At 39.2% G+C, this 27,423-nt stretch overlaps 1 protein-coding gene and 1 non-coding gene across 2 annotated transcripts; one reads left to right on the plus strand and one right to left on the minus strand.

The window, feature by feature from the left end:
• Positions 1-9,397: 9,397 nt before the first annotated feature.
• Positions 9,398-26,880, plus strand: LOC131938402 (gamma-aminobutyric acid type B receptor subunit 2). Its single transcript, XM_059296406.1, has 18 exons — positions 9,398-9,974; positions 10,948-11,069; positions 11,386-11,526; positions 14,242-14,412; positions 14,551-14,652; positions 14,876-14,941; positions 15,688-15,819; positions 16,550-16,671; positions 17,011-17,174; positions 18,441-18,605; positions 20,261-20,359; positions 20,786-20,933; positions 21,361-21,478; positions 22,052-22,165; positions 22,864-22,989; positions 23,421-23,564; positions 23,943-24,131; positions 24,862-26,880. The coding sequence occupies exons 1-18, from the start codon at positions 9,398-9,400 to the stop codon at positions 25,636-25,638; spliced, it is 3,477 nt and encodes a 1,158-aa protein (XP_059152389.1). The 3' UTR covers positions 25,639-26,880.
• Trnag-ucc (transfer RNA glycine (anticodon UCC)) lies at positions 17,969-18,040 on the minus strand. Its single transcript has one exon. It is a non-coding gene; the product is annotated as a tRNA-Gly (tRNA).
• Positions 26,881-27,423: the final 543 nt, after the last annotated feature.

Below are 27,423 nucleotides of genomic sequence, written 5' to 3' on the forward strand. Positions count from 1 at the left end.
ATAAGGTGTCCAAGCTCGGTTTCTTTTGACTGCTTAGTTTACTGTGCTCCATCCTCAGCTACGAAGTCAAAAGTTCACATTGTAGCCACCCATGGACAGAAATAGAAAAGACCGTGGGAGAAGGATCTCTGTAATACTCATACTGATCTATCATTCCAAAATTTTCCATGACATAAGATTGACCCCTGGCGATGGGTGGGGGGGGGGGGGGGAAGTGGGGGGGGTGTATCTCTTTCTATCATTCAGATTGTGCTCTTTTAAAACCTGGGAAACAGAAGACTGTTCTAACGTTAATTTACTTGAGGGCTGATCGAGTGATGTTTGGCTTGAGACTGTCTTAATTAAAATGTATTTATTGTTTTCCTATACGTTTTTTTTTTTCCAGTTAAGTGAGAGTTCCCAATCTATGTCTTAGCTTTGCTTTAAATATTTCTTTTAGCTCGATGTCAGTGTATTTTGTAAAATAAAATCTGGATTTATTCGTTATATTCCATATAGTCGATCTATAATAAGCCGTTGCTACTAGCCTGTTTTCGTCTTCTGTTCTTTGTCTAGTCGTGTTAATTAAGTGTGATTGCTTTATTTGTTGTGGCTGTTTGATAGGTTTGTTTATATAATATTTTCGCAAGTGTTTAAATCAAATTTAAATCAAATAACTAGAACTGAATACCACTAAATATATCAAATTTTTGCTATATATAGTTATTCAGCTATTATTTTCTGCAAATTATTTTTAGTTAAATTAAAGTCAATCAATATTTTCTAAATTTTAATACCTCAATAATAGATTAAAATCAGAATTAAAATATTATTGTTTATACTATACTAGGAACAGCATTTACAATTTTGTTATATTCAAATGTCACTTAATATTTAACAACCTTAGTTAAATTAGTTAAAGGTTGTTTCCCCTGGATATTTTAACAATTTATTTTTTAAAAAGTTTGTTTTTTTTTCTTTCTAGACGCGTATGGTCAGTGTTTTTTGTCTTTGGGAGAGCCTAATTTATTATGGGGGGGGGGGGGGGGGGGGCGTTCATGGGGGGGGGGGGGGCGAAGAGTTTCTTGGAAGAAACTCTGCGTATGGTATACATGCAAGCAGTGCCGGCGCCAGGTTATTTAGCGCCCTAGGCAAAACTTATTAAAAGCGACCCCCACCCCCGTCGTGCCCCCGGGGACAAACTTTTGATTTGCACCCCCCCCCCTCAAACTTTCAATTTGTTTTTCCAACATTTTGGCGCCCCCTTACGGCCAACGCCCTAGGCGACCGCCTAGTTCGCCTTATAGGTAGCGCCGGCTCTGCAGGCAAGAGTAAACGCGGTTTAATCGTGCAAAAAAATTTTATCAGAGATTTTGACGTTTTTACGTCCTTCCGGAACGGAAAAAACTTTGGTTTTGCAATAGTATCTGTATGTCTGTGACGTCTGTAAACACTATTATTTGAGTACTGTTTCAGTTACGTTGACGAAATTTCATATATATGTATTATATCTAATTTGTAGTTCTGTTTTAACTTTTGAGCGATTTCCAATAACCGGAAGTGGTACATACTCTACTTTCGGTTTCTTAATAGCGATTAACTAGAGCGCCTTTAAAGTTAAGTCATTAACTAGAGGGCCTTTAAAGTTAAGTAGAAGAAATTTCATACTTTATGTATTAAAATGTATGTGCAGCATTGTATCGACTTTTGAACGATCTCCGGTAACCGGAAAAGATACTTTATTTCATATATAATTATAGAATCTTATACTTAGATTTTATATTTTTGAGTACCTCCTGATAACCAGAAGTGGTATTTTACTCTAGTTCCGGTTTTTAAAACACCTATAAAGTAAGTACTGTTTTATTTAGATGAACGACATGTTATACATATACCATATTATTATCTTGAATCTGTCACATTTTCAGTGATTACGGAGACCGGGCGTATCACTTTACATCACTTTACAAATATACGAAAAAGTTTAGGGGAGATCACTCCCACTTTATTTTATTTCAGTGCACTTGAGAGCTTATTTTTATAAAGGTTTTTCTATATTTGTTTTATTTTCCCTTCTTTAGTCATTCGTTCTAAACGAAGTTGCCACTACATAGACTACGAATAGAAAACACTTGCGTATAATCCAATTTCTATCTTGCTATCTCTAAATGACAATTATATGAATCTTCTTAGTCCATTGTCGACTCTAAGGAAAGAAATCAGGTAACGGTATCGTCGACTGCAGGCTGATACAGCAATAACTAGTACTTAATCTTGTTATCTTTCCTTATATTATTAAATTTGGTTGTTGTTGTTTTTTTAATTCATTAAATTTTAATGGCTACCCTAATGTCTAATTAGATTAAAAGATAGATATTTTTGTTTTGGTACCGAAGATGAATGGATATGGAAAAGTTAAATGAAATCGCTACGTTTAAAGTGGCTTGAAATTAAATTACAAGATTAGCCACAAACCCGAAACAGACATGGTGAACTAAATAAAAGCTTGTAATGAAAAGTGGTCAACAGAATAATGTTCAAACTTTATCAATTTTAACTACATTCAATGTCTATATTTCAGAATTTCAACCTAACCTTATAAAGCCAGGTTTTTTTTTTATTGTATAGAATTTGTCGCGTCGTAGACATGGGCATATATAAAAACATAAAATATTTAAAATATATACATAATATAGCAGCATACACTCAGAGTTTCTTCCCCCCCCCCCCCCCCCCGAACGAAATGAAAGTTGTAGAATTTAGATAGAAAATATATACTTTTAACAGTGTCCGCCCCCCCCCCCCCCGAAGAAAGTCTACCGCCCTCCCCCCCCCCCCCCCCCCGAAAATTTCAAGTGCCCCCCCCCCCCCGGAGAAAAAAGTCTGGAAGAAACACTGCATACACTTTTCTTTATAGTTATATACAGTTGCTACATATAGAAAGTCATGTTAATTTCTTCTTTTTTGTATATATAAATAAAAGCTATCTTAACATTTTTTATTTTTAAAAAAAATTCAGTTTGCATTATTTCTTAAAGTTCCTGAAACACTCTCCTTATCTAGCGTTAGATTGGAGTGAGTTCCGCATTCTTCGTCTAAGTCTAGGCCTAAGCAAGTTTTTTCCGTGGGTCGCCTGGGACTATTGCCAGGTTTTTTCCGTGGGTCGCCTGGGACTATTGCCAGGTTTTTTCCGTGGGTCGCTTGGCACTATTGCCAGGTTTCTTCGACACTTGGACTCAAGTTCAGTAGTAGGTCAAATCTGATAAGGACAGGACGGATAAGTATGATAAGTTCAAGAACTCCTAAAAACGTTTTGTTTTATGACATGTTAAGCCGGTTTGTGCGGTGTTGTTGATATCCAGCCATTCATATGTATGTCTGTCTTTTAATTATAAAAGATGACTGTAACGTCAACGAGATAGATCAAATGGACATACCGAGTTGACGAGAATCCTTCCATCATTATTTTCGACATGTATTTTTAAAAAAACGGGTTTTTTGGTGTGTTTTTTTTTTTTGGAGGGTGGGGGGAGGAAGAGGGGGGGGGGGTAAATTTTGCAATTAAAGCGACCGTAAAAATAATTAAAAATAAAACATTTAAACCAGAAAATAATTCAGAAATTCAATATTTTTAGAATCGAGGCTATAGACGTTGCAAATCCAGAGAACTTAAAATATTTTTTTTTTTAGTTTAAGGCTACATTGCTATTTACTTTCATCGAGCCTGGGGGATAACCCGATGTTTCACTTTCGTAAGACAAGCACTGATTAGCTCTACAGGAACTCAGTGATCGATCTTCTGAAAACTGCACTTCGGAAAAAAAATCATAATAATTTGTAGTCAAAACTTTGTCTATATAATTTCTAAAAGTTAACCATTTTAGTTTTCAATTTCTGTGATAAATGTTTACAATTACATAGTTTTTGTCTTTTTACTTTCTCGTATACGAAGTATAGAGTAAGTATTGTAATCGTGCAAAACGACGTTTTACAGCTTCCTGAGTCGGAAAAACATAGTTTTGCAATTTTGTCCGTATGTCTGTGTGTATGTGTGTGTATGTGTGTCTATAAACACGATAACTTGAGTACAGTTACAGCTAGGTTGATGAAATTTCATATATAATTATTATATCGAATTTGTAGTTCTGTAACAATTTTTCATTGATTTCCGATAAACAGAAATCGAACACACACACACACACATACACACTTATTCTACTTTCAATTTTTCAGAAGCGTATAACTTGAGTACTGTTTCAGATAGATAAATGAAATTTCACACGTAAGTAAAGATTCTAATTGTCTGCATTCTGTCAAATTTTGAGTCATTTCCGTTGACCGAAAAAAGTAATTTACGCTATTTCCGATTTTCAAAAAACGCATGTGAATTTATTAAGTACTAATAATATTATGCTCTATTATACACATTTTGTTTGGCGTTCACTTGGTGCGCAATTCTTTTTTTCTACGAGATTCTATTCTATTTTAAAAGTTTAAGTAATTAAAAATGGATTTAAAATATTGTCTATATCCCGAGTTGCCATCCCCCGTAGTGTTGTATAAGAATAATCGAGAAAGTTTAGGGGAGATCACTCCCGGTTTATTTTTTTACGTTTGCTAAATTACCGGAAAAAAACTATAATAATTTTGAGATTATTCTCGGTTTATTCTATTGGAAATATGAATCCTTTCTTTCCCATAATTTACCCTACATGAATGTAAACAGGAATATTGAAACAGATAAAGACGACATACAGTCCAAAACCCCAAGGACGTTTGGCGCGCAATGACGTCATTGATATCGTGAGGTTGTCGTTTGTCTAAACTATGTCAAAGATTGCATGAGTGATCAAAGATTTTATTATAGAAAACAAATTCGTTTTATTTTCTTAATTTCAGTTCATTTAAAAGCTTGTTATTTTAATTATTTTTACTTGCTCGCATACGAAGTATAGAGAAAGTATTGTAATCGTGAAAAAATAAATCGAGATTTTTGCAAATCTCGACGTTTTACACTTCCTTGAGTCGGAAAAACATAGTTTTGCAATCCTGTTTTGGTATTTCTTTTATATCATACTATGCTTAAACTCAATCACAACCCTTTAAAATCATGTTATGCTAAAACTCAACCAGAAAACCGACAAGCATGAAGCCTTGCTTGGTGAGCAGACGCTACGCCTGAGAAACTCTCAAATGAGTATCTCACTCTTTAGGCAAATATCGATGACGTCAGACCTGATTGCTCGGATTTCCCTGTCGTGAGTTTATCATCACGAGCACGCCCCGCCTCGTCAACTGCTCACGACTCCAAGGCCGCCAGACCAGCCAAGGTTACCCGTACCACCAGATGGCCAATGTTACCCGTTCTACCAGATGGCCTGGATTACAGCCTTCCTGGCAGACTAGCACGGAAAATATTCCGATAATGTAGCACACAGACAGACAGCTGCGCCATGCAGAGTGTAAACAGCCAAACAGTCGGAACACAATTATTGCCGGAAGTTGTTGGGAAACTTGCTGTTTCATGCACACGCATCGAAACCAAAAGTACACCTGATCTGCTTGTGGTCAGGACTCGCTCTATTACCAAAGCATATCAGAAGAATTTTGTTATTTTTTGTTTGTTTTTTACTTCTGGCAAATTAAAGGCTATGAAAAATGGTTTGTTATGTAGAGTTATCTAGTTTGGTACGTGGTACTGTATTACACATCTTTTTCCGCCTCAGATCCCTGCTAGTTCTACAGTTCTGGTTTGGATAAATAATCTTCATTATGCTTGTCTCGTTGTAATTATAACGCTACCAGCCAGCACCAACGAAGGCTTTCAGTTTTTTTACTTTCACAATTATTTAACAAACTTGTCTCGACTGGCAGCTATTTGTTGTCGCTAAGTTTTAATGGGTAATTGGTCCACGTCTGTAAAAATATGTTAACTAAACGATGTCACGTACCAGCTACATGTCACTTCTCCACACATGTAAAAAATATGTCAACTACAGGATGTCACGTCCAAGCTATATGTCATTTGCCCACGCCTGTAAAAATATGTCAACTACAGGATGTCACGTACCAGCTTTATGTCACCGCTTGTAAAAATATGTCAAACAAGTCACTGAATACTTGTCACTATGGGCCAATGGACAACTAAATCTACCACTCCCATATACTAGAGATACCTCTACTTACTGGCTACCAAGGCTAATGCGGTCAGCATGAAACCTTAACCTACATGTACTAGATTGTTCTAGCCACTTAAGAGTGTCCTGGTTCAAGACAAGGTTCACCTGGCCAACCCGCATGTTGATCTCCTGTTTCATAGGGAGGTGGGTGTAAGGTGGATTGATAGTTTGATGACCTGGGCTCTAAAATAAGTACAATACATGGTATTCTGTGTCGAAAATTTTGAAACGTTGCTTTTTATGAATATAAGCATTTTTTTTTCAAAACAGTTTTAAAAAGCAGGATGTTTTTCTTTAAAATTATATTTTAGTCAAAGAATTTTTTAAAATAAATAATTTTTTAGATAATGTTTTAAAAATATAATGCCACTGTAATTTTTCACGTTTCCATCGGCGTAATTACGTAATGTGTTTTTAATCTCTGTAGTAGCCGGTCTGACCATTTGAATGGGATATTTCCTGAATAATAAAAAAAAACATTCCTTTCACTCCCTTTTTTACAACCATTGGCATAGTTTTATATGAGATACTTTTTTTTTTGTCTGGAATGGCAGAAGATGTTTCTGTTTAGTGGGGCCATAATTGCAGGCAGACTTGGACGTTGTTATCTGACCGGCGCTGAGAATGGCCGCCAGTGGCGCTCGAGGCAGCTTGTATCAGCTGGCCATTGAGATAGTGCTCTGGTAGCGCCCTCTCTCACAACAAGCCCACGTGGTTGTCGTCCCTGACCAGAAGAGGTCGCTGTGAGCGAGTCTAAACAAAGACCGTACTCAGGATTTTAGACAATCAGTGAGTAATTTTTCTTTACTCGGGTAATTACTATCATATAAAAAGATTAGACTAGCGGGTGTCATTTTAATAAAACAGAAAGGTTTCACAAATATTTCTCATGAAGGTGTAACAATCATAAGTACCTTAAGTGATGCGAGCCTCATCATTTTTTTTTAAATACAATGTTTAAAAATTAAAACTTTTGATGCAGTGCGGTTGGGGGGATGTTTCTTTAAAATGTTATATAATCTGAGGCGTGGCCGTCTATGGGATTTTTTTCTCTTTAAGACAGGGTTGGGTATAAACTGTTTTGATAATCTTTTGTATTTTGTGCACACACACGATATACCCAAAGTATATATATATATATATATATATATATATATATATATATATATATATATATATATATATATATATATATATATATATATATATATATATATATATATATATATATATATATATATATATATATATATATATATATATATATATATAATGTGACATATCCTACCTCGATAAATGAAGTTGAAAGCATTTTGAAAATGACTATCAAAAGTCTACCCGCTCTTTTTAAAACCAGGAAGTTTAATAAATGGTTTTTTGTTTTAAAGATAATGATGGGTTAGTAATAGAAAATTACCACTAAAAACTGTTTTGTTTCGTCTCTTTATAATATTGGTAATGGTATTTTGCTTAAAAAACTAAAACTTGTTGACTTAATCTAGCAATTGGCGTTTTATTGTCGATTAATCAACAAACCCGGTAGAATATTCTCGAAGTTTGTAGTTTTTTGTTTGTTTTTTTGTCAACCAAGGTCAAATCCAATTCATTTAGGGGCTACAATAATCTGGGGTATGCCACTTGTATCAGGGGAGATAAATCTGTAGTGGTGCTCTTTTTACAGATAGCAGGCTCGGCTGTAAAGTTCATTTTCCTCTCCCTTTGATGATTAATGTGGTTGCACCGTGGACCATAAAATTTTGGCACTTAATAAAAAATATGATAAAATAATGTTGAACCACACGGTGATGTTCGTGATGCGACTGTTTCAATGAATGTGTGCGTCTCCTGTCTTCATGTATAGACCAGTGTTAGAAAGAAAATATACACGTCTTTTGTAAGTTTGTTTTCTTCTTTATTTAAACCTGTCATAATTAAACGAAACAACTCTCAAATATTAATTTATCAATAACACATTACCTTACTGATAAAATCTTGAGGATTCTAAAAAAAATCTTGTGGATTTTAAGACTAAAGATTCTTTTAGACATGATCTGAACATCAAAAATCATCAGGTTTGTTGTGATAGCCTACACTTGTTTGATGCGGTTACCAGCCCTAGTAGATAGCAATAATCAAGGATGGTGTAAAGTCTGAGTTGCCTCGTAGGCTGTTACTTATTTCACAATGATATTCCGCGCTGAAATTACAAAATTTCAGCGGCTCTAGGAATCGTCGATGTTGCATTTTTACTTTCTCGTATGCAGAGTATAGAGAAAGTATTGTAATCGTGCACAAAAATCACATGAAATTTTGACAGTTTTCATCAGTACTTCATCTTATACGATGAATAGATAACTTATTTTAATCGGGCAAAAATTCGAATGCAGATTTATTAAAATCTCGGCGTTCTATGCGTCATTGAAATACTTAATTTTGCAATCTTGTCTGTATATCTGTGTGTATGTTTGAATGTGTGTATGTGTGTATGTTTGCGAACACGATAATTCGAGTATGGTTACAGCTAGGTTGATAAAATTTCATATACAAGTATTACATCAAATGTGTAGTTCTGTTTCAACTTTTCAGCGATTTCCGGTAGCTGGAAGTGGAACTAGTACTTTACGCTATTTTCCGATTCTCAAAAAACGCATATGAATTTGTAAATTACTAATATTCCGCATGGTTTGCTGTTTACTTGGTGCGTTTATAGGTACCATATCAGAAGCTTTTATTTCATACTTAGATTAAACCTTTCAAAAATATCGTATGATAATTTTTTCTGAGTGTGTAGGGGAGGGGTAGTCCTATAGGCCTACATGCCAAAAGCGATAAGATAAGAAATGGGTTTTTAAAAATCCCGCATTAGCGTAAATTGTTATTGGTGGATAAAATATAGGCCAAATTATTTCCGGGAATTACGTGAAGATATATTTAGACTTGGTGTTATAAAATGACAGTTGACAACTGATAAATCCTCCTTATAAAAAGAGGGTCCCCTTAGATATTTTTAATAGGTAAAACTTATCGTGTGGTATATATTTGCTGGATAATTGAAATATTTAACGACACTGATTCTGAATTTACTTTACACCAGTTAATACCCAGTTAACCCAAGGAAACCTCAGTTAACATTAGTTAACATTAGCTGTGAGAAGAAACTCGGAGACGAAACCCTGACAATCAAATCCCAAAATATTATCGCATCAACAAGAGCAGACGACAGATTTGATACAGAAAACATGGCGGCGAATGTTGTGTTAATTTTGGCGGTGATGTCCTTGACTCTTAACCTCAAAGTTTTAAACCTGGGTAGAACTGTCATGGCGTCAGTCGCTGACTCAGCGATACTGACAGAAGCAGGAAAACTGTCAGTGGATACAGGAAAACTGCCATCTATGACAGGAAAACCACTAATCACATCAGAGACAGGGAAAACAACATTGGATACAGAGAAACCACTATTAAGAGATAATTACGTGATCAATGCACTTGGCAAAAAACATTTTCCACAAAAACCTCAAAGAATCGCTAGATCTGCTCACCCCGACCCCACCAGCTCTTCTACTCACCCCTTGGGTCAGGGACGGGACGGGGTGTGGTCACCCACTACTGCAGCCGACAGCGACCCCACCAGGTATTCCACTCACCCCTTGGGTCGGGGAAGGGACAAGGTGTTGTTACCTACTGTGACAGCTGACTTCAAAGAAAACAAAATGGCCGCTGCAGGTGGTGACGAAAATGCAGGTGACACGTCGGTCCTAGTACCAGAAGATTCCAGAATAACGTTGAACATCATTGGGATGTTTGCTTTAACTGGTGAGTTTTGTCAGATAAATGTTCCTGTTGCTTGCATTGACTGGTGAGTTTTGTCAGATAAATGTTCCTGTTGCTTGCATTGACTGGTGATTTTGTCAGATAAATGTTCCTGTTGCTTGCATTGACTGGTGAGTTTTGTCAGATAAATGTTCCTGTTGCTTGCATTGACTGGTGATTTTGTCACATAAATGTTCCTGTTACTTGCATTAACTGGTGAGTTTTGTCAGATAAATGTTCCTGTTGCTTGCATTAACTGGTGAGTTTTGTCAGATAAATGTTCCTGTTGCTTGCATTGACTGGTGAGTTTTGTCAGATAAATGTTCCTGTTACTTGCATTAACTGGTGAGTTTTGTCAGATAAATGTTCCTGTTGCTTGCATTGACTGATGTGTTTGGCATAATTAACAGTGCCATTTTGTTCGTCCCTTCCCCCCTAGGAAGTAAGTCTAGTTACAGGAATTCTCTTAAATAAAGTAATTAAAACTGAAAATTCAATTTCTATAGGATACGTTTATTAAACAAAATGATACAATGTCTTGATAATATCCGAGACAAACTTCCATATCATGAAAATAAATTAAGCAATAAGGTTTCAACCCTTACTTTAAAAAGATTGTTCGAATTAATGACGTTTATATTACAAACACACAAGACTTGATACATCAATTTACAAATAATTTACACAATCTGTATGCACTGTATACACAATAAGCACTCAAAAATTACACAAAATTACACCAAAAGTACACCAAAATTACAGTAAAATTACAACAAAATTACACAAACATTACACCAAATCTACACCAAATTTTACCCCAAAATTACACCACAGTTATACGACAATTACACCAAAATTGCACCAAAGTTACACCACCATTACATCAAAATTAAAGATTATTTACACCTTTCTTACATTATAACTACAACCCCTTTACACGTGAACTATTACACGCCATAACTCTCGTCTTGTCCAGGTATCTACCCAGCAGGCTACGCCTACCTCCCAGCGGCCATGTTGGCTGTCAAACACATCAACGAGAACTTTACCGACATCTTACCCAGCTACAAACTCAAGATCAACGCTTACGACTCGGGGGTATGACGTCATTCATTAATTAACTCTTAACGAATCATTAAATTTATTCCTGTGTCTATAGGGCTGGTAAGTAGGTCACCAACCAGTTCTATGGCTCATGCAGGTTTTATTGAGCCGTAGAACTGGTTGGTGACCTACTTACCAGCCCTATTGTAAACAACTAAAATATGTATTGCCCAAGAAGGTAGAAAATACGACTTGAAATGTATTAATGAGAAGTGTTTTTACTGTATGCCTAGACTTGATATAAAGAGGTGGGGTACCTATAAATGATATTACCACGTTAGTTGAACGGTCCTCTGGTATTGTTCCCCAGTGCAACGAGTCAGCCGGCCTGAACGCCTTCTATGAGGAGATCTACAACCCCAACAGGACGTCAATCATGACCCTCGGGGATACCTGCTCACCTGTCACAGAGGCCACAGCCCAGGTGTCGCACCTGTGGGGGCTTAAACAGGTGAGTGGAAGGTTCACATTGCTGGCAAAACATGGTGGGCTTATGTTGATAAAATAAGTGACAAAACATGGTGGGCTTATGTTGATTAGTGACACGATAAAATTATTGATAAAACATGGTGGGCATATGTTGATAGTGACACGATAAAATTATTGATAAAACATTGTGGGCTTATGTTGATAAAAATAGTGACAAAACATTGTGGGCATATGTTGATAGTGACACGATAAAATTATTGACAAAACATTGTGTGGGCTTATGTTGATAATTGACTGGATGTTTAAAAATACCTAGACAATAAATAACAATTTTGTCTTTAAAATCCAGCATGTGCTGACAAAAGCTCAACTAGTATGAAACAGGCGTGGGTCTTGTGATCAGCTATTTAGACATTTTTTTTCTGGGGTAATGAACTGTCGGAAAAAAAAGAACCTACCCCCCACTCCCACCCCCAAACTCTTGCAGAACTAAACTGCTATTTGATTTTTTTTTTTTAAATTTAACTGACCCTCCTAGTAATACAATTTAAAATGTCTATAAATAGAATTTATGGCTTAATTTAGAACGTGACTAAAGTTAACAAAAACCCTTCAACAAAACGTGACGACTGTAATCTCAACACACTAGACCTACTAAAAGAACAATGACTTACATTTGATTGGATGGCAGAATATACAGGTCCTAAAGGGAAACAACCGCGCCCACAAAGCACTAAAATGACTCGGTGACAGCTCTAATTTCACAGGTCAAAACCCGGTACCCTTCTACCCGTGACGTTATCTACCTTGTTTCTCCATACTCCTCTAGACCACTTTACCTACCCCCCCCCCCCCCCCAGGGAGTTCCCAATCACCGAGGAAGTGTTGTAATGTGCTTAGTTAGGGAGTTCCGTTCCTACCCACTCGGCCAATAAATAAAGTACAGGGAAAAAAATCATGTGAGATAGGTCAAACAGGGGGCATATCCAGGTATTTCCTCAACGTGATAACGCGATATCTCGGGGGCTGGGACGAGACTTTACGTACAGAGATAGGTCCGTTGTTTTATGGTTTATTCCACATAGGCAGAACCGACAGGTTACAAGTTCTAGGGTCCACATCAACAGAATCCACCGTACTTAACTGTTTCGCTTCACATAATCCACAGTACTTAACTGTTTCGATTCACAGAATCCACCGTACTCAGAGGCTTAGCGACCCTTCCCGGCGCCCGGGGACAAACTTTCAATTACACCCCCCTCCCATATATTTTTTTTATATTTATAATGCAAAACTGCAGCTAAAATGAGTTTTTAATTTTTTTTAAAACCCATTTTGGCGCCCCCTGGGGTCTGCGCCCGGGTACATATGTACCCCCCCCCCCGTCGTCGTCGTCGTCCCCTCCCTACGCCTATGACCATATTTAACTGTTTAGCTTTACATAATCCACCGTACTTAGTTTTTTTTAGGGTCTACATAAACTGAATCGTCTTCGTTTTTAGGACTTTTTTTTTGGGTCTACATAAACTGAATCGTCTTCGTTTTTAGGACTTTTTTAGGGGTCTACATAGAATCGACTTGTTAACCTTTTCAAAATGTGGACAGAATGACACTGTTATACGGTATATGAATGACGACAAAAATCGACCGATATATGGTCTTAGAGCGAGCACGAAGCGTTGACCGGTCCAATATCTTAGAGTGTCCACTTCAGCACTTTCACCTGTTGACTGGGATGATCCTTGACCCAGATTCCATCTCTGTATCCCATGCCTGGCACAAGACGTGGCAGGAGATCGATGGTCAAACACTTGACCTTTGAACCCAGTTCCCTCATTGGCAGGAGGAAATGCTTTGATTCAAATGGTATCACGTTTTGTGTAGCGCCCATGGAATATTCATAGCACTAGAGATTAGGGGTACAAAATACGATTTACTTATAGCATTCTTGTAAAGTGGCCGTCCATTCATTGTATCGTTGTACACTTAAAGCATTCTTGTAAAGTGACCGTCCATTGTCTCTTTGTTCTCTGGCCGACCATCCATGGGATTAAAGTAGCACGTTGTTAAAATACCGTCTACAGTATGATTGTCAAGTGGCCGTCCACGGTATTGTTTGACCTCCCATAATCCAACCTCCCTCGTCCCACCTTTTTATCATGGCGTTGACCTGTTTCTTTGACCACGACAAAAGCAGGATTGTTGTGTCCGAGCCTTGTATGGTAACATTGGGTTGACGTTTTCAAAGGCTGAGGATGTGTCCGTTAGTTACTGGAACTGGCCCTAGTCTACATACCACAGCTCATACATTGTGTAGGAAACATGTCGTTTTTAAAAGACATCAAGCAGTCTGACTCCCAAGACAATAAAATAAAACCAATGCTGTTACTCGCTGTAAAGACTTTTTTTAGCAGCCAGCATAAATATCTATAAAATATTCATCCATGTTGCCCATATTTATAATGTTCAAAGTTTCTACCGCAAGCATCAATCAAACACATTACTCTCGCTCAAACAGCAATCCCACTGCCGTATCGGCCAATTGTCGGTTCTATCATCATCCCCTCCACAAGATCTCCTATACTTGCACCCCCCCCCCACCTGTTGGTTCTATCCCCACCATTCTCTCCCCCAGATCTCCTACTCCGTCGTGTCCCCCCCCCCCCAGATCTCCTACTCCGTCGTGTCCCCCCCCCCCCCACCTGTTGGTTCTATCCCCACCATTTTCTCCCCCCAGATCTCCTACTCCGCCGTGTCCCCCCACCTGTCGAACAAGGAAATTTTCCCCTCGTTCTTTCGTGTGATGACCCCAGAACAAAACCTGACCGTGGCCAGGGTCAAGCTCTTCAAGGAGATGGGCTGGAAGAAAGTTCACACCATCTACCAGAACCTGAAGCTCTTCTCCACGGTCAGTTCTCTGCGTTTATTACATAATTAATTAATTTTTATACTGCTTTATATGTTGATAGTATTTTAGTTTGCATCCCTCACTTTGCGGGCTAATGGTTGAGTAATACGTAATCGACTATGCGAATTTTATCTCTAGTTGGACGAGTACATGAAGCAAGATCTAAGGAAAGAAGGAATCGAAGTGGCGAGTACTGAGATGTTTACAAATGATCCGACCAATAGCGTTCAGAATCTGAAGGTAACGTGACCTTAGGCAGCCAATCACAACCTTTGTGTTTAAGTTGATGTGGGTTTTGTTTTTTTAATACGTTGAAAACTAGTTTTTGTTTTATTTTATTTAAACGTGGAAAAATACATCTAAAACATTAAAACACGTAGTTTTTAATCATCTATTAACATACCAAATTATTGTTTAGTTCAATACTTCAAATTAAAAGTTAGAATTTTTTTTTCTGTCGCAGGAAAGTGACGCGAGGATCATCATCGCCAACATGTACGAGGATAAGGCTAGGCATGTCGTGTGTGCGGTAAGTGGGTACACTGTGGGAACATAGAGGGAACATAATAGGAACACTATGGGAACATAGGGGGAACATAATGGGAACATACGGGAGCACAATAGAAACACTATGGGAGCTTAGAGAGAACATAATGGGATCACCATAGGAAACACTATGGGAACATAAAGGGAAGAAAGTGGGAACACTATAGAAACATTACAGGAAATTAGTGAAACCATATGGGAACACTATAGGAACATTATGAGAACTTATAGGGAACATAGCAGGAACATTATAGAAACATTATGTAAAATTGGTGGGAACACAAAATGGAACCTAGTGGAGAATCACTGCGAGAAAGCTGTGGGAACATATTTGTATATAATATAAGCAAAACTTTAATCACTCTTGGAATACAATGGAAAGCAGTGTGAAGGTGTGAATACAATGAGTTTAAATGTTATCTTAAGTACATTTTTAAATATATGAAAAGGAAGTAGACCTACTTTAAAAAGTTGATACATTGAATTAAGCAATGTAAACGGTTTTAAAATAGCTTAGTGTAATAGTTTTTGGTAATCGTGAAGTAAAAATAGTCAACTTGTTTGTTTAATTAGGGGCGATATATCAACCTGGCATACCTATATGTATCCACAACAAGACTTCTCTAATCCCCGTACTACTTTTTAACTGATAATAAAACCGAACGAAAATTTAGCCCTTCCTGTCCATGACTAAAATTCCCATCCCCCCTCCCCCTCCCCATATTCCAGGTGTACAACATGGAGGCAGGGAACCACGCCTGGTACAAGCGTGTCGTCTGGGTCTTCCAGTCGTTCTATGACCGGCACTGGATGGACGTCAGGGACCCGGCCATCAACTGTACGGTTGACCAGATCAAGCAGGTCAGTTGCTCATGTTTAGCTCCGTCATTGACGGGTAGGTCAGTTGCTCATGTTTAGCTCCGTCATTGACCCGTAGGTCAGTAGCTCATGTTTAGCTCCGTCATTGACCCGTAGGTCAGTAGCTCATGTTTAGCTCCGTCATTGACCCGTAGGTCAGTTGCTCATGTTTAGCTCCGTCATTGACCCGTAGGTCAGTTGCTCATGTTTAGCTCCGTCATTGACCCGTAGGTCAGTTGCTAATGTTTAGCTCCGTCATTGACGGGTAGGTCAGTTGCTCATGTTAAGCTCCGTCATTGACTTGAGTAGGTCAGCTGTAGGCTCTGTCATTGACATAAGTATTTCAGTTTTAAGCTCTGTCATTGACTTCAGTAGGTCAGCTGTAAGCTCTGTCCTTACCACTGATAAGTCAGCTTTATGCTCCATCACAGAAGTAGACGTATCCACATTTACGTCATAAAACTCACTGAGCTTACGTGGACGGTGTTTCTTTGTTCAACTTCAGATGGTCGGCAGCTATTTCACTATGGGTTTAAAGGTTTATTTTTATTGGCTGTTATTTTAATGTGGGTTCAAATGTTATTTATGTATCGGCAGTTATTTTACTGTTGGTTCAAAGGTTTAATTACTTATCTTCGGGTAATTGGCAGCTATTTCACGGTGGGTTTAAAGGTTTATTTTTTATCGGCTGTTATTTTACTGTGGGTTCAAAGGTTTGTTCACATATTGGCAGGTAATTGGCAGCTATTTCACGGTGGGTTCAAAGGCACTCAACAAGGACCCGAACTACAAGGCCGACAACGGGCTGGTGCCTGTCCACTTCGACACGTTACGTAACAGCACCAAACTGTATGAGTACGTATGGCATTTAACACACAAGGCATCAGACACACATATGTCATATGACACTGCTACGTCATCTGACACAGCTATATCATCCAACAAGGATAAACTTTCTCAGTCTCTGTCATAGTATAATTCTATCCTGTCCCTAGCTTCCATATAATTCTCCCCTGTTCTCTATACTAGAATAATGTTCCCCATGCTCCCTTTCATGAAATTATGCTCCTCCTCCTCTTCCCCGTTCCTCAACTTGGTTTCCCTGATCCCTCTCATTTAATGATTTTCCTCCTGTTCTCAGTCCTTATATGTTCCCGTGTCCACAATCTAAATTAATAACCTCACTGCCCACAGAGCCGTTAAAGCCGATATGCCGCCCCACTTCCAGGAATTCTACGCCAAGAACATGTTCCCAGACGGGTCATTCTACGGCCAGCATAGGGCACCAGAGGCATATGACGCGGTCTGGGCTATAGCCATCGCCCTGAAAAACGCTTTAGAGTACCTCAAGAAATCTGGTAAGTATTCTGTGCTCTACTGAAACATTAACGGTCTACCTCAATAAATATGGTAAGTATTCTGTGCTCTACTGAAACATTAATGCTCTACCTCAATAAATCTGGTAAGTATTCTGTGCTCTACTGAAACATTAACGCTGTACCTCATAAAATATGGTAAGTATTCTGTGCTCTACTGAAAAATTAACACTGTACCTCAACAAATCTGGTAAGTATTCTGTGCTCTACTGAAAAATTAACGCTGTACCTCAACAAATCTGGTAAGTATCTATCTATATATATAATTCTCTTCTTCGAGCCGTTAGAAAACAAGCTGCAAACACTCTCCCTACCTCCCCACCCCTACATGGTTTTAGTGAGCTGTGTTCACTCTAAATGTTTACAAGCAGAGCCAACGATTTTAAACGTAGGGGGGGGGAGGGGGGGAGGAAGGGGGGGGGGGGGGGTTATGGTCCTTAACGAGCTACTTATAGTGTTTTAAAGAAATATTTTCAGTGTCAGCGTTGGTACTGTCGAATTCACAAATTATGAATTATTGAAAATTAGAAACAACTAAATAGCGGCGTATGTTATGCCGCGGGCCGGCTCGTTCTTAAATAATATCTCAAAATGGATTTCATTTTCCTTTCACTGAAAGAGGTGGCACGACCACTGTCGGTGAAGACAGATCTAGTGCACAACATGTTCCACACACTTTGTGATCATTCATAAAATTAACTTGCACATTAAAAAAAACATTAAATAATTAATAGTATCAACAAAATAGTAAATGAGAGAATAAACCAAAAAAGTAATGCGTCAGCCGGGAATCGAACCCGGATCGACTGCTTGGAAGGCAACCATGCTAACCTTTACACCACCGACGCGTGCTTCTGGAATGAAACTTATAGTATATCTTATATACCATAGGTTTACAAGATAAAGATATTGTTTATCGATGTTTTTGTTGGTAAGAAATGTCGAAGGATGATAAAGGTTCTATTCCTCCAGATTTTTTGTCTTATCACCAAAATAGTTTTTAAATTAATGTCTGATAACTAGGACACGCTTTAACTGAATTAAACGCATTTATTGTAGGCGCCAGAAGATTATATTTTTATTTTAGTTTATTTTAGAGTGGCATTTCACAGCTGATTACAATACTTGGTGGGGGTTTTGTATTGATAGCGTCAGCTGATTATATTATATTATATTAGGGTGTGCTGTTGTTTTTCAAGTGGTTTCATCCTGTTATTTTTTTTTTTTTGTTTTTTTTTTCCCCAACAGGCGACGGACGAGGCCTAGAAGACTTTAGATACAAAGATAAATTTTTCTCTTCCCTGCTCCAAGACGCCATGTACAACGTGTCCTTCAATTCGTTATCAGGTCCTTTTTTCTTCAATGAGAACGGCGAGAGGACCCCAGGCATTGAGATTATACGATACAACAACAGTAGGTTTATACGATACAACAACAGTAGGTTTATACGATACAACAACAGTAGGTTTATACGATACAACAACAGTAGGTTCATACGATACAACAACAGTAGGTTTATACGATACAACAACAGTAGGTTTATACGATACAATAACAGTAGGTTTATACGATACAACAACAGTAGGTTTATACGATACAACAGTAGGTTTATACGATACAACAACATTAGGTTTATACGATACAACAGTAGGTTTATACGATACAACAACAGTAGGTTTATACGATACAACAGTAGGTTTATACGATACAACAACAGTGGGTTTACTTTCAAAGGGTTGCTGTTTTAAGATCGAGAGGGGGGGGGGAATGAGGGGTCATAAGAATGGCGGGTTGTCTTCTGCCAAAAGGGCGGGATGAACTATTGTTAGAAGGGTGGGTTGTTAATCATCAGGACGGCTGGTTGTCAGTTATCAGAAAGACGGGTTGTCAGTTATCAGAAAGACGGGTTGTCAGTTATCAGAAAGACGGGTTGTCAGTTAGAAGTAGCGCTGGTTGTCAGTTATCAGAAAGACGGGTTGTCAGTTATCAGAAAGACGGGTTGTCAGTTATCAGAAAGACGGGTTGTCAGTTATCAGAAAGACGGGTTGTCAGTTATCAGAAAGACGGGTTGTCAGTTAGAAGTAGCGCTGGTTGTCAGTTAGCAGTAAGGCTGGTTGTCGCATATCAAAGACGGATTGTCTATCATAGGGACGGCGGATTGTACATCATCAATAGGGCGGGTGGTCTATTGTTAGAAGCGCGGGTTGTTTATCATTGGAAGGTAGGTTGTCAGTTATCAGGATGGCGGGTTGTCTGTCATCAGAGGGATAGGTTGTTTATCATCAAAAGTGTGTGTGTGAGTAGGTGGGGGTTTATCATCAGAAGAGTGGGTTGTCTGCAGTTAACTAGGCTACATTACAAGGTATATACATTCAGAGAAAAACATGAAACCCAAGACTTACAGCACTGACCATAACCTTCCCACCTGAAAGCTTACACACCTGAAAACATGATACGTTTTTTACCTGACACTTTGAATACACGAAAACACAGATGGTGCACATCTCCACAGCAGTTTCCAATGACGTATTGTCCGCTAGCTAGACAGTAAAACAGCAATGAAAAGAAACGACGGCGTATATATCAGACAGACGAACATAAAAACTTTAGTTTAAAAAGCTAATCTGTCGTTAATCTGTCGTTATATTTACAATGTAGAGTCTAATGGAAAAACATTTCACTAGTAAGCACAAGTTACATTGCGTTGTTTAAACCCAAATCTGCAAATGGACTTAAATATAATTTTTTAATGATTCTTGTGTTGTGCACTCCCTGATTAGAAAAGCCATACTCCGCTTGTGATATCTAACAATATGTCTGCACTATAAATTCTGTTTATTGGTAGGCATGATACAGCGTATTTATATGTATGCTGCAAAATAATGACCACACCAAACACGATTTCTCTTGCAGATAATGAACACATTAAATGTTCTCATGCAAATATTGTCTACATAAAAATGTTCCTCTTGCAGATAGTGACCACATCATACATGTCTTGCAGATAATGACAAGATAAAAATGTTTCTCTTGCAGATAACGACCATATTAAAACTTTTCTCTTGCAGATAATGACCACACGTTTAACTACCTCGGCGCCTGTCACCTCCAGCAGAAGACAGTCTGGAACTGTACACTAGACAAGGCAAACATTACCTGGCAGACAGGTAACAAATATCTATGAATTATCGCCCTTTTCGGGTTATCTAATTTTACCGATCTTACATAAAACGGATCAACACAGAGAGAGAAATTATGTCTGCCGATTCATCTGAAATTTTAAATATATTTTTTTAAATTTTAAACAGACTTAAGCTTCAAAGTTTTATTTAATGAGAATCTTCCAACTGTTAACACATCTGTATTTTATAATATTTTTTTTAAGTTTTAAAAGTCCCTTTAAAATAAAAACAAAAAGTCTTAATTTATTTTAATGATAATACTTTGTGATATAATACATAATTTTCAGAACAACAATAATTAAGTCCATTTTCTCTGCTTTAAAAAGAGCTCCACTTATGCCCCACCTCGCAATTCAAGGGAGATAAATATTAGTTTAAAAAAAAATAAAAACAGAGACGTGTAATTACCAGGTCAGCCTCCAGTGGATGGCATCCAGACGAAGGCGCGGACCTACCAAACAAACACCTACCTCAAGTCGACCTTCTGGACACTGGCCAGTCTGGGCAACGTTTTAACTCTCGGCCTCCTGGCATTTAACATCGTCAAGAGAAACCACAGGTGGGTTGGACGAGAGAGAGACAGAGCGGGGGGGGGGGGGGGGGGGGGAGATATGGTGTCGTTGTAACATTATGATTACACAAGTTACCTTGGGACCACAGCTTCATAATTATAAGGGGAGATAACTAAGACTTCACTACTTTGTTTGTTTTTTTATTTTTATCAGTTGTCTGCCTTTTGATATAAATAGCGTCACTAAAAACGATAATCATGAAAATGCTAAGCGTTCAATCTATTTTAATGTCTTATACTGCTGGCTGCAATACTTCGGGAAATCTCTTCTTTTAAATTCGACATAAACGAGTCAACTCCTATTTTTATATATATGCGTGGGTGAACCTCGTATTTAAGAGTGCGTGAAGTTATTTAGGTGCAAATTAACAAAACAGAAAGTAATTGTGATCTTCTAAATGTTTCCAAACCTTAGGGTGATCAAGATGTCGTCACCTCGCCTCAACAACGTCATCCTTGTGGGTTGTATTCTGGCCTACAGCACCATCTACAGTCTCGATGCTGAGGACGAGGGGATACAGTCGGCTTGTGTTGTAGGTCATGTGTGGGGGTGTGGGGGAGGGGGAGTGGGGGGTGATTGGAGGAGTGTGGTAGATGGAGTATGATGGGTGATTAGTGGAGTGTGGTGGATGATTGGCGGAGTGTGGAGGGAAATTGATGGAGTGTGGAGGGTGATTTATGGGGGGGTGACTAGTGGAGGGTGATTGGTGGAGTGTGGAGTGTGGAGGGTGATTGGTGGAGTGTGGAGGGTGATTGGTGGAGTGTGGTGGGTGATTGGTGGAGTGTGGTGGGTGATTGGTGGAGTGTGGTTGGTGATTGGTGGAGTGTGGTGGGTGATTGGTGGAGTGTGGTGGGTGATTGGTGGAGTGTGGTGGGTGATTGGTGGAGTGTGGTGGATGATTGGTGGAGTGTGGTGGGTGATTGGTGGAGTGTGGTGGGTGATTGGTGGAGTGTGGTTGGTGATAGGTGGAGTGTTATTGGTGGAGGGTGATTGGTGGAGTATGGAGGGTGATGGATGGAGTGAGGAGGGTGATTGGTGAAGGGTGATTGGTGGAGTGAGGTAAGTGATTATGATTATCATCTACAACCACCCCTCCCGTCCACAGATCAGCTCATTCACCATTGTGCTGAGTTTCTCGCTCAGCTTCGGCGCTCTGTTCGCCAAGACGTGGAGGGTGTACGAGATCTTCACAGCCGGCCACAAGGTCCTCAACACCAGGGTAGGTCCTCAACACCTCAACACCAGGGTAGGTCCTCAACACCTCAACACGAGTGTAGGTCCTGAACACCAGTGTAGGTCCTCAACACCAGGGTAGGTCGTGTAGATCACCTCAGGTCACAAGGTCATCAACACCAGGTTAGGTCCTAAACACCATTGTAGGTCCTCAACAGCAGGGTAGGTCCTCAACACGAGGGTAGGTCCCAAACACCACGGTAGGTCGTGTAGATCACCTCAGGTCACAAGGTCATCAACACCAGGTTAGGTCCTAAACACCATTGTAGGTCCTCAACAGCAGGGTAGGTCCTCAACACGAGGGTAGGTCCTCAACACCTCAACACCAGGTTAGGTCTTGTACCTCATCTCAATACTTGCTGGACCCTCACGTAAACCTCACACAAAACTTAAGCCTAACCGCTAATCCTAGACTGTCTACACCTTTAACCAAAAACCCTAAACTACACAATAGTAGGCATATGTGTACCAAGCTAGCTATTAAGGTTGAAATACAATATTATTTGCAGATTCCTTAAATTCCTTATTCAAAGAGCCCAGTAACGTCTTACTGAGTATTTTGGGTTAGAAAATACTCACTTACATAATATACATTTTACACCACACTGAAACACGGTTTGACAGACTTGCATAATAAACATTCAAACACAGCCCATTAAAACACGGTTTGATTCCACTCCCTAGATGCTGCGAGACAGCAGTCTGTTCCTGATTGTCGGGGTGCTTGTCTTCATCAACAGCACCATCCTCGTGGGCTGGATGATCGCCTACCCTCAGAGGCCCACACTGGTCAACATCAGTATGACCCCGGTACGTCAACTGTCAACTATTTCTTATTTACAACAATAGTTAATGTGGTAATGACATTTGCCCGTATGCCGTTTGACCTATGAAAGTTCGTCCGAAAGTCGGAAGTTCCTCACAAGCAAAAACCATGGCTTACTGTTGTTTTGTAAATGACGGCATTATTTCCTAAATAAGATTGTTTCACTAGATGTCAAAGTATATAGGAGCTCATTTCTATTAGAAATAAGAAATATATTTATTTTTGTACTCTGGCGCTTGTTTGTCTTTGAGTAAATGAAATCATTGTTGTTGAAATGATTTGATTTAATACAAGCTTCAGTTTAAATGAATATCGCCGTACTGATAAAAGTTATGATTATTGGAAAAACCTCCGGCATACAGTTAATTAACGTCACCAAAACTAAACACATGACCCTTGACCTCTGTGTCCCCAGTCGAGTGAGGTCAGTGACGTCCAGTACTTCAACCAGTTCCAGAGATGTGACTCGGAGTACCGCCTGTACTTCATGTGGGCCCTCATAGCCATCCAAGGCGTGGTCATCTTGTTCGGGACCTTTCTGGCCATCCAGACTAGGAAGGTGAGCAAAAGTCACTCAGTGACCTTGGGGATACCGAGCATGACCCACTTCTCTATGACTTTTTAACATAGTGTTGTACGGGTTATATGTTTTTATTTTATTTTTTTGTTTGGTTTTATTTATTATTTTTTTTATTTTTTTGTACTTAATATAGCCACCCCTTCTCTATATCATTATATTATAAGTAGGCTACGTTTTAAGACGTTATATACCGATTTAGTTCTTCCATATCAGTACAATACCAGTACTATGAAAACTAGATGATGGTGACGGCGCCAAACTTCTTTGCCATACCAAACACCTATATTTAAAGAATCTCCATTTCACTGCTAGCGTATCTGGATTGTTACATTACTTGACCCCTGTTGTTGTGTGCAGGTATCCTGCCCAGAGTTGAACGACTCCAAGTGGATCGCTCTGTGCATCTACAACGTCGTCGTGCTCAGCCCCGTCGGCTTGGTCGTCGTCATGGCAACGGAAGACAAACCGGAAGTGAACTACGCTCTGGAATCGTGTATCCTGATTCTCATCACGACGATGACGGAATGTCTGGTATTCGTGCCCAAGGTAAGCGTTACCTACCTGTCTTTACCTGTCCTGTGTGAGTTCAGGTAACCTTGTCAGTGTGGCATAGAAAGTTAGGTGTTTGTGTTCAAGGTAAGCGTTACCTACCTATCTTTACCTGTTCCGTGTGAGTTCAGGTAACCTTTTCAATCTTGAATACAAAGTTAGGTGTTTGTGTCCATGGTAACTTTCATTTACCTAATTTTACCTGTCATATGTAAGCTCAGGTAACCTTGTCAGTGTGGCACAAAATGTCAGGTGTTTGTGTCCAAGTTGCCAATCACCTGTCTATCTGTACTGGGCAGTTTCCTGTGTTGCCATTGTTCTCCCCACCATAAGAAGCTAGCCAGTGGTACAAAGATAATGTTAGGGCGTGGTCGAGTTATAGAGTACTAAACTAGAAAGTCCAGAGTTCAGTCCTCGGCTATAGTCCGATAACCTCTATCGACCAGTAATGTTTACTGGAATCGATACAAAGGGAAATGGTTCACATTATTTCAACATTTTTTTTTCGTTTGCTCCTAAAAGCTGATTGAAATTATAATGGTTTTTTTTCAAATTTTAAAATAAACTTAGGGCATTTTTTGGGCGATTGACGCATTACCATTAGAATTAAAAGATTTTTAATTTTTTTTTATTGATATTATTTATTTTTATTTTTGTGTCATTTAATTAACTTGCTATTGTCGCTGCCCAACATGCCATGACCTGTGATGTTTTTTTTTTCTTCCAGATCCTCTCCTACCGGAGCCACAACAGCAGCCGGACCACGCTGGACATCAAGTTCAAGGTTCGCCGCCCGAATAACGTCTTCAAGCTGTGCGTCGTGGAGAAAAGGGGCAGCGACTCCAGCACTTGCTGCGAGGCCTCCCAGCAGACGGACGACCTTGACCTCTCCTGGGACCGGGACCTCTACCACTGCGACTTCAAACAAGATCCGGGTTCCGGTTCCACGGCGAGCACCGGATCTCAGAATCCCGGTTCGCCGTGTCGATCACCCGGAAGTAGTTTGGCACCGTGCGTCAAGAAATTGTGGACGAAGAGGTCGTACTGCGATAAGAAGACGGACACACACTTCGAGCCCAGCGGTAAAACAATCGACGAAAGGGTGTGTACGTCCAGCTGCTTGAGGGATGAGAACAAAAATAAACTTTACCGCTCCATGTCCGACTCGGACATCCGTCACCATAGCAACGTGACGCTGGGGAAGATGGGGGACGACGACCTGGTGACGGAAAGCTGCGAGCACTGCCGAATCCGCGTCAAGCGTCACAACAAAATCTGGCGTCACCACCGGAAGGACGACGCCTCTGTGCACCCGCCCGGACACCGGAAGCACGGCGTCGTGGTGGACAGGGTCAAGGTGACCGCTGACGTGAAAATGTGGTCCAAGTTTAGGACGCGGTGGCGGGAGGATGACATGGCGCGCGCCGAGCAGATCGGGGAGCAGATCCTGCACCAGCTCAGGGAGACGGTCAAGACGGTGTCCGCTAACGAGGCCAGTGCTTGAGCACGGCGGCTGGTCACTTCCGGTCAGAGGTCGAATAATGAAAATACGAAGAATGCTAGATGTCCGTCCATTCGTTATGTCTATACTTTTTTGATCATTCTCTAACTGAAACACAATGATTACTGCTCTGTGTTTAAAAACTTCGTTAAAAAATAATTCGCCAACGTTTTCGAACTTATAATTACATCTACAGTTCACAGTTATATATTTAAAAATTAACGCGTCTTACTCAGCTTGAAGAAGTATATAATAATCATGGGAGATAACCTAATATAATAAATATACTTCACTAGTTCCTTCCCTTTATACTTCAAGACATTGTGTAAATAATGTACTCATTAGTCTAGCGAACAAATGAATGTTAGGTTTAGCGGTTGATCCATTCCATACAATAAAACAGACTTGAGTGTTCCTTGACAATGTTATAGAAAGTTAAGCGCATGTCTTGCCTTGTTGATTCCAGCCTTAACGTCTTTAGTCGGTACGACCATTATTTTAACTCCACTACCACGATGTTTCACTTTATCTAGTTATTTCTATTTCTTTAATTGTGTAGTTGTTGTTCATAGCCATTACTTCTGGTTTATTTGTGTTGGGTGTCAGGACATGTTTTTGGCTGTATCTACCAAACACTACACGTATTTTTCCAACACCCGCTTTTGACAAATTGTGAGAAGACACAGAGAGATAATTTCTTGTTCGTTTAGTAATTCAGTCAGCCTTCAGTAACAGTACCCAAAGTGAAAGCCTCAAATCTTACCGCTGGTTTAACCGTGCTACGGTCAGCCAGTAATTTTATCAAAATCTATACACATAATTCTCTTCTTGGAGACGATAGAAAACACCAAGCTGTAAGCGCGCTCCCTACCACCCCCACCTCTACATGGTCGGCTCGTAGTTAATAATTAGGCTAATAGTTCTGTAAAAGAAATATTACTAATATTTTAACGGCATATATTAAAACCTAATTCATACATACTGGAGTATGTATTTTTTCAGTTGCGTAACTAGACGTCAAGCTGTTCCATGTTTATGTGATATTTTATACAAGTGTTTTAGTGTAATTTTTAAACATAAATGTATTTTAATTACCTCTTTTAAAATGGCTGGTTTTTACAAGCTTTTATTTAACTCACTTCCTCTGTCGTCAGTCGTCAGTCGTCAGTCTAGACGGAAACGCAGGAGTGAAAATTCGGACAGTTCTACTTGACCGACACGATTCACAGTTGGCACGTGGGTCAAGACATGAAGACAATGCAATCTGAAACTAAATTTTTACAAGCTTTTATTTAACTCACTTCCTCGTCATTCTGTCTGTCGTCAGTCTAGATAGAAACGCAGGAGTGAAAATTCGGACAGTTCTACTTGACCGATACGATTCACAGTTGGCACGTGGGTCAAGACATGAAGACAATGCAATCTGAAACTAAATTTGACTTAATTGGATGCCTAATTGATTTTTTATGAATTAATTAAAATTTGGACCGAATTAGTAGGCATGTCTAGCCAACCACACCACACGCGTCATCAATAGCTGCGCCATCACGACCACGTAATGGCTGCGTTCAAAAACCATTGCGCGCCTACTGAACGTGATATTCAGTAGGCGCGCAATGGTTTTTAGTCATGTAACTCTATTGTAGATAAAACATGTAAAGTACTGAAAAAAAAATTCATAAAAAACGTTTTAATAACAAGCTTTTATGTAATGATGCACTAAAAAGTAGAAAATAAATTATAGACTACTATTTAAATAACTATAAAGAAAAGCGTGGGTGTCTTCCT

Source organism: Physella acuta, unplaced genomic scaffold (assembly GCF_028476545.2).
Source record: "Physella acuta isolate Inbredline_101_S28 unplaced genomic scaffold, ASM2847654v3 ptg000243l, whole genome shotgun sequence".
In the NCBI taxonomy this organism is placed as follows: domain Eukaryota; kingdom Metazoa; phylum Mollusca; class Gastropoda; family Physidae; genus Physella; species Physella acuta.

Bases quoted from the DNA above. Each gene is read 5' to 3' on its own strand.
- LOC131938402 (XM_059296406.1), top strand. From the start codon at position 9,398: ATGGCGGCGAATGTTGTGTTAATTTTGGCGGTGATGTCCTTGACTCTT. The intron at 17,175-18,440 runs GTAAGTATTCTG...TTTCCCCAACAG, and splicing joins AGAGTACCTCAAGAAATCTG to GCGACGGACGAGGCCTAGAA. The intron at 24,132-24,861 runs GTAAGCGTTACC...TTTTTCTTCCAG, and splicing joins GTCTGGTATTCGTGCCCAAG to ATCCTCTCCTACCGGAGCCA.